This window comes from Pogona vitticeps, chromosome 1 (genome assembly GCF_051106095.1).
Source record: "Pogona vitticeps strain Pit_001003342236 chromosome 1, PviZW2.1, whole genome shotgun sequence".
Taxonomy (NCBI): Eukaryota; Metazoa; Chordata; class Lepidosauria; order Squamata; family Agamidae; genus Pogona; species Pogona vitticeps.
In genome coordinates this window covers 337446608-337454933 of record NC_135783.1, presented here as the reverse complement: position 1 = coordinate 337454933, position 8326 = coordinate 337446608, and the positions used below count along the sequence as shown (strand labels likewise).

Here is an 8326-nt window from a genome sequence, read left to right as displayed (position 1 = left end):
GTGTGTTGCAGTCTCCATAGTAGTTATGTCACTGCCTAAAATATAGACTGATGACAAAACATGCACATTTACGTCAAAGAGTTAAAGCATTATAAAACCAGCATAAAATCTCTGCCCAGCATTTAATTTTTAATCCATTATATCCAATGCAATTCTTTATAATGGAAACCAATAAAGAAAAAAAAACCCTCTAAAATGGCAAAGGAACATTGACCACATATGTGGTTATATACAATATATCCCTTTGGTGTCCATCTGGTATGGACATATTATGATTCCTATATCCCAATTTGTTAATCCCATTAGAGCACAGGGAAGTTTCGTATTGTTAAGAATGGGGCACAGGGCCATCCTACTGTTCAGTCTCAAAAAGCATCTTCATGGCTACATACTACTCCTGCATCCTCTTTGTGTGAACAATTGTGCTTCCCAATGCCTGCATGAGGACATTCCAGGAGGGTCTTCTCATGTCCCGTACACTGAACGTCATCCAGAAGAATGGGAAGTGAACGTCCTTCACCAAACTCTGCTTTCTTGACTGCCCTGATCACAAAGGCATAGCCCAACTGGCGGCAGACAACAGCAGCTGCTTTTGACGTCCACAGATCATCACACACGGTGCCCCACTCCCCATTGATATAAATTTCAACCCTGCCATGGTCTTTCCCTTTCACGCTGCCGTCCATTAGTCGGACTGCGCCGTTCCGTGGCTGTGCAGGGGCATGGCTGGGCTTATTTCTCCTTCTCTGACCCCTTCTTCTTCCAGTCCTTCCATCTTTCCTAGGCTTTGGAGCTTTTGTTTTTGGCGCTGCAGTCGTCATCTGAACTCTGTTCTGATTCCTTAGGAAGGTCAAGATTTGTTCCATCCAGTCTGGAGTTGTGCTGGGTGGTGGTGGCTGTGCAGTTGTTCTGCTCCTGATCGGAGTTCTAGTCGTGGGTTTTACTTTAGGGCGCGGGGTTGCCGTTTTCATTATAAACTCTACAACAGGAAAAAAAAGGAGACAACTGTAAAGGTTCTAAAGTCCATCCCACTTATCCCACTTTTAAAGGTCTGGTCACCAAACAGCGTTATTTGGGGGGGTGGGACTGAGTCCTTGCTGGTAGGAATCCAACAGGAGTTGCTTAGAAGAGCTAAGGGTGCTAATGTTTTTAACAATCACATGAAAAAGTGATAGGACAGAAAATGGGAAAGTTACTATCCATGTTGGACTATAACTTCTAGAATCTGAAAGAATCTGGGGCTTGTAGTTCAGCAAGGAAACATTTCCAAATTCTGAGAGCAGACCTTGCTTGTGTCCAGACCAATGTACACTCTAATTTTCAGGCCCCCTGCCTGGGGCTCTACCTCTCTCACTCACAACTTTTCTCCTGCATGTGCAAAAGGGGCTTGGCTATGCAGAGGAGGATGAAAGCTGGGCGGAGGGAGGCGGAGTCGTATGAACGCACACAGACATACACCATAGAGGGATCTCTGATCCAGACTCCACTTGAGTTCGGGACACTGTTATCCAAGTGATACTGAGCAGACCAGGATCATGCTCCCTTTTGGTTTGAATAGGAACAAACCAAACAGCAAGTGTGAAAACCACTGGTGGTATGATGTGTGCAAGACCTGGCTAAAAATCCCTGCTTGACCACAGAAACTCACTGGAAGATGGAAATGTTAAACTGCTCCTTGAACATCTATCTCATATATCACAACAACCTCATTATGGTTATTATATGTTGGAAGCAACTTGGTGGCATGTAACAACAAACCGAACAGCATTGGGCAGTAGGGCTGGTCAGCTGCTGATGGTTCATTACCCATCCCCAAGGCTACTTCTGCCCGCGCCATCTATGCTGGTGGCATTGCTGCCCCACCTCCTCCTTCTTCTCACATATTCTGGGACAGTAACAGATAGGAGCTATGGGCTGCACATCCTCACCCAGTGTTATGTGGGACGGGACATGCCAACAGGCTACAGAAACCCAGTTCTATCCCTGAACAGACTCCATAGATCTGTTACCACCTCTTTTCAGCTGGTACAAGCAGCATAAGAGTAAAAGATTTTACAACTGTATGATGTATTTCAGCACTGCCACTACAATGCTGGTGTCAATTTTCATGGGTGGAGATATTTGTCTCTTAACCACTTCATATTAGATCATCAGTGTCTAGGAGATCTACAAAAGAACACTTAAAAGCCTTTTCTCCAACCATTTTTTGTGGGCGCACTGTTGATCTCATTTTTACTTCAGACTGGTTTGGTATAGTTTCCTCTTTACTCCTCACTGTCAACTTTCATTCACTGGAGGCTGAATCATCAACACTTGGAGCTGATTCTTTTTGCTAATGCATAAAAGGAGTGGAGTTGCTATGGCAACCCACGAAAATCTCTTTACATTTATGAGGTGGAATAAAGGAGAACTGGTCCTTTTTGATTTTCAAAACAAGAAGACAACTTTCAGAGGGCAGTTTGTTCTACCATACCACATTCCAAACTATTTCACTATCTTTTTTTTTTACCACCTTATTTCTAAAACCCAAGAGTATTATTTTTAAAACATGTCTGCCTGAGGACATTCCAGGAGGGTCTTCTCACATCCCTTACACTGAACGTTATCAAGAAGAATGGGAAGTGAATGTCCCTCACCAAACTCTACTGTCTTGGCTGCCCTGATCACAAAAGCATAGCCCAACTAGCAGTAGATGACATCAACTGCTTTTGAGGTCCACAGGTCATCACACACAGTGCCCCACTTCCCACTGATATAAATTTCAACCCTGCTGTGCTCTTTCACATTGCTGTCTATTAATTGGACTGCACCATTCTTTGGCTGTGAGGGGGCGTGACTGGGCTTATTTCTCCTTCTTTGACCCCATCTTCTCCCAGTCCTTCCTTCTTTATTATTTTTAGAACATCTGTTTTAAATTTTAACATCTTTGACTTGCCATCTGAACACACAAACTTGAAGAAAAAACAGTATGGCCTTTTTGTTTTTTGTTTTGTTTTCTGTATAACTCTATTTTTCTGACTTGCCAATCTAGCTCTCCGGTTTGTAAGCTAATCACCCACACTATTTTCTTGAAACCAGGAACATACATACATTAAAACTGCATGAACAGTATTCTGGTTCTCCGAAATCACCAATGTAAATATGTATTTCCGGTACTTACTTTCCTTGTGAACAAACTTTATCAGCCTGCTTTTCACTTTTACTGGTAGAGGGTCTACATGGCATTTTCCAGGTGGTGCTCTCCTGACCAAAAAATAAGCAAAGAAAATCACAAACCCACATAAGAGATGGGTGACTCAAAGAACATCTAGTCTAACCCTGCAGATGTATTTCTACATCTCTGACTGGAAGCCATTAAGCCACCATGCCTTAGAGACTGGAAACTAATTTTCCACCGATCTTTTGCTTTTCTGCAAAACAGTAGAAGTTAGCAAAAACATAAAACAAAAAAATGCAAAGTTTTCTGCTTATATACCACCCTATAGCCCTTAAAGCACTCTGGGTGATTTACAACTTAATTATGCAGGCTACACAAGTTTTAAAAAGGATGGTTACATGTTACATTTTAGTGTGACAACTGTTTAATATAAGATACTCCTCCAGTTCTGTGAATACGATAACAAGGAAGGAACAGAAATAGTAGCTAACTACTGTAAGTGATAGCCCAGAGATTAAGACTATTTCACACAGTTTTATAAAAGAAAAATGTATTTAGTACATGGGGGGAGCTTTCCCGCTTCCCTGTTCATTTTCTGTGTCTGTTTCACACAAAAGAGGAAACTAAGTTCGGAAAACACAATAACTGTGAAGTGTACTATTGATCATTTCTTCTGTTTTCAACTTTAACCCTGTGTTTGCTGTAATCAAGTAACAAAAGCTAAGAAATGTTAGATTTCTTAGAGTTCAGTAGTTGTAGCTTTGTGTGTAACAAAAAATAAAAACAAATTCAGTGAATACCTTTGTAATTATTATCTGAACAATATTTTCTTTGATATATCCAAACATGGTAATATTAGGAACACACCAAGTTAGGACATGTCCACACAAGCATATAGCTGTCTATTTGGACTGTTTTTGTTTGTTTGTTTGTTTGTTTGTTTGTTTTTTGCTGCTTGGTTCAATCAAATTATGATGTCCATATGTGTTCTGACTAGAGATGTAAAATTTATGGAAATTTTGAAGCCATATAAAACAGTTTTGGGGGGGAAATGGAAAAACTGGGGGGAAAACAGGGTTTTTTCCCTGTTTTTCCCCCAAAACCGTTTTATATGGCTTCAAAATTTCTGGAAATTTTACATCTCTATCCATCCCACCAATTTTTAGTGCTGTCCCACTCCTTTTTGGCACAGAACAAAAATTACAGGGTTTTGGCACAATTTGGAGCACTCATGATTATCCATCCCATTCTGCACCCTGTGCAGATGGTTAAGTTTGCATTCAAATAAAGCTGTGGGTGATGGTATCTGAGGTGACAACCCTGTGACATATTCGGTGGGTTGTGGCACCAAAAGGGATAATGTGGGGGGGGGGGGGAAGCCCATTATTTTCATCTACTCTGTTTCAAAATTTTAAAAGTATTTTCCTATTGCTGCAGCATTATTCTAGACAAAGGAGATACACTCAATGTGTACCATATTTGGTAGAGGCGCTGCTGTTGTGCTATGTCACTTTATCTAACAACAACAAAAGGAAAGTTGCCACTGACATGCTGAATGATGGCTGTGTGATGATTTGTGTTTTTATGTGTATTAGAATGGGATATGTAGTCCTAAGATTGTCCCAATAGCATCCATCTTGATTTAAAGTCTGCTCTGTAGTAGGAAAGTTTTTCATGCTGTTTCAGAGAAGCCTCGCTCTCTGGTTATCTCGTTGCTAAGATGAGTAGAGAGCAGAGACTTTCGTAGTCAAAATAATTCTGCCACAAAACATGATAACAACTCTCAAGCTCTCATGAGAAAGTTAGGTGGGACAGCAAGACCCAGGAGGGGGTGTTCCTTATGAAGAATTCTGGGAAGAAGAGGGAAGTTGGTAAGGAGTTGGAAAAAGATGGAGTTGGACTGAGAAAGGTCAGACACGTGCTTTTTCCCATAATGGATTATAACTTTGCTATGGACTATTTTTCCTACCATGGACTGATGGAAGTCAACTGGATTTCATCTAGCGTCAGCCTATGAAGACGCAAGACACGTGAGATGGACTGTGTTATGCTTTTTATTAGTTAGCATAATTCTATTTCTTTATTTTTATAGCTGGAGTGGGGAGGGGAGTATTCCGTTTGTCTTGATATGGAAATGTCTTGATATGGAAATGTCTTGATATGGAAATGTACCTACTGAACTATTTTACCATCAACTGAAACCTTTTCTAAAGCAATTCTTTTCAATAAAGCAGTAATGATTTGATCTGCATGCATTGGTTCGTGTACAGACTAGCTGAATGTCTAATTGGCCATGTGTGTTTGCTACCAAAGATTTAGAGCCAGATTATTCTGAGTATAACTCATGGATTTGTCTCTGTGTGTTGCTTTCTTAATAAAGGAGATTGGCTTTTGAGGAACAAGTTTAGACCTAAGGGCTCTGCTCAGCAGTCAGAGGTTTGTCTGGATTTCGGATTCATCCCAGTCTCCGGCACCCCCGTAAATCTCTTTGGAGATAAGGGGCTGCTTACAGGCTGCAGGAAGACAGGAAGAGGGGTATCATTCATCAGAAGAGGGACAAATTGGAGCAATTCAAAGATTTTTCTGGACCCTTCTCACAGGAGAAGAAACACTGGTTAGTGTAAACAGAAGGAATGCCCAAGTGAGAGATAAAATACGTTACACTAAAAATAAGAAATTTTAAAGCACAAACCAAACCACTCCAACTTCCCATGTCTGGATGTACCTTATTTATAATGGCCCGAAAGCATCTGTTAATCCTAAATAGAGTAGCACCACTGAAGTTGCTAAATAAAATTGCTGATCCCACTGATTCAGTGGGTCTACTGTAGTTGGGAATAATGCCTGGATTCAAGCCAATACATTTTATGTTTGTAAAGTAACAATATGACTCCCCACATTCCAAATTATTGTGACTATGTGACAGCTGAAAATGGAGTAAGAGAAAAGGGCTGTTTCCCAAAACATCTTGGAGACAGAGAGTTTTCCACAGGTCTAAAATCTGTGCAAATGTTCAATATTCTTTGCTCTCCAGTGAAATATTAGTTACTACTACTACTACTACTACTACTACTACCACCACCACCACCACCACCACCACCACTACCCAGAGATCAAAGCCCAAAGGTTGATTTTTTCTCCCCCCCCCCCCGTATCAGGGATTTCAAATACTTAGGGAGCAAAATTGCCCCAAGACTTACCGTGAAGTGTCAATTATTTTGTAAACTACTCCATTAGGAGAAGTGGCACTTGGTATTCCTGTTGACATGAAGTAAAGTTCCCCTTCAGGAAACAAAAATAACACAAAAAAGGAAAGGCGTTAATCATTTGTATGCATCTCTGCTGCAGCTCTGAGCAAAGAACTAATTTGGCATCACAAATAGCACCAGAAATCTGTCAAAAGAAAACTCCACCGAGGAAGCACAACAATTCCTGATACATTAACCAGATCATCAGATTACGCTGATAATACAGATGCTGTGATTCTGAACAAACCTACTTAGAAGTAAGTCTCAAGTGGGATATTTCAAGTGAAGATATTTAGAATGAAGACATGAAACTTCTACATAATCTGTGTTTTGAAACCAATTAGCTTCATCTATTTTTACAAATCGTTTCACAAAACACTCAACATCTCTGGGCACCGTCCCATTAATAGAAACCTCCTTCCAATTAAAATGAGGACTTTTATTTGTGGCAATCATTTCAGTAAGACTTATAGGGATGAAATTAATGTGTTGAAGTCCATAATAAGACAATGTGTATTTTTTTTTGTGCGTGCCAGCCAAAAATGGCACAGAAACACATACATGCTTTCCAAGTAAATAGCTTAATGAGGCAAAATGTTAATAAAAGCAGGCAGTGGGGAATGGACCTGCCTTAGCATTGAAGTTATGGTGGCTGCATGATGGCTGGGAATAGAACAGAAGAAAAGGGCTCTTTAGACTTTCAAATGAGGCTCTATGTTTCACTTGAAGTAGCCCTTAAGAAAATTACAATAAGAAAAGCAGGGGGGAAAAAACTTTCTTAAATTTTGAAATTCAAGTATTTACTCAGAATTGTCTCCATACTGGATAGAACACTCTGCATTTTTTAGTGTTTACTAGAAACCATTAAACCTTATTTTCAACAGCTAATGCTGATTACCCCACAGACCTGTTACTAAGGCAGGGCAACTGGGGCTTTGACCCAGACTACAGAAATTTAGAAGATACACGGATGTGCTGTTGAAAAGGCATTAGCCATCCCATTTATATTGTTGCTGAGCTCATATATGACCTCCAGTTGCTCTTTTCTAGGCAGAAGAAAACACAAAACAAGCAGGATCAGCATGGGACCAATATTGTTGTCACACACTCCTACACAGGCCTTTGCTTCTATTCCTCCATCCTTTCCTTTACAAGTCAATCTTATACAACACAAACATAACCAACAGAGCGATGAAGTCCTCAGCACAAATTTTCCAGTTATACCACTCAAAGTTTGTCCTTCATAGCTGTCAAGTTCAAACTGTACACTTATACTTTGATGCTTCTCCTTGAGAGGACAACCATTTATTTGCTATCACAGTGCTATTCATTGTTAAAAAGAACACAAAAAAGTGTCTGCCTAGTTATTTTACAACTTCTCAGTCAAGGCTCATAGCAAATATCATTTAATTGCCTAGATCAGAAACTTAAAAAAATTTTGCCTCAAGGATTTTTGGCACGGATCATAATTTTTGGCTGCCAAGGGATTTAGTTTATAATAGCTAGGAGCACAAACTCATAAATTTATTTATTTATTGCATTTATATGCCGCCCATCTTAGCAACCTTGTAACATAATGATTGCTGGTGTTGTCCAGTGCTTCTGTTTTTTGAAATAGAATTCAAATTATGTTAGACTACACAGGGAAGCCATTGAAACCCACAAACACCAGCACAACTTCAACAAAAAAGAAGAAAGTCTAAAACTCAACAAAGCCTGGCTCCCACCACTGAAAAATTGTTGTATAGTCGTTGTTGTATAGTCGTTAAGTGTCATGAGTGCTTCTGAAGACCTGGACCCAGAAGGGTTAACTGTGGCTGAAGAGAATGTGGAGAGATCAGAAACACCTGAACCGCCTCCAGATTCTCCCTCCACAGCAGACAGGCTTCAGGGCAGGCTTCGGGAAAGACTCAGGACAAGA

The 8326-nt window shown here is 40.3% G+C and overlaps 1 protein-coding gene across 1 annotated transcript in view; it reads right to left on the bottom strand.

Moving 5' to 3' along the window:
• Positions 1 to 103: 103 nt before the first annotated feature.
• Positions 104 to 8326, bottom strand: part of HHIPL1 (HHIP like 1) — a 41992-nt gene continuing 33769 nt past the window's right edge. The window contains exons 7-9 of the mRNA XM_020812896.3: positions 6358 to 6439; positions 3161 to 3243; positions 104 to 979 (exon numbers count right to left, since the gene is read on the bottom strand). Of these exons, the coding sequence (XP_020668555.3) occupies positions 366 to 979; positions 3161 to 3243; positions 6358 to 6439 (779 nt within the window). The 3' untranslated portion in view covers positions 104 to 365. The remainder of the gene's footprint in view (positions 980 to 3160; positions 3244 to 6357; positions 6440 to 8326) is intronic.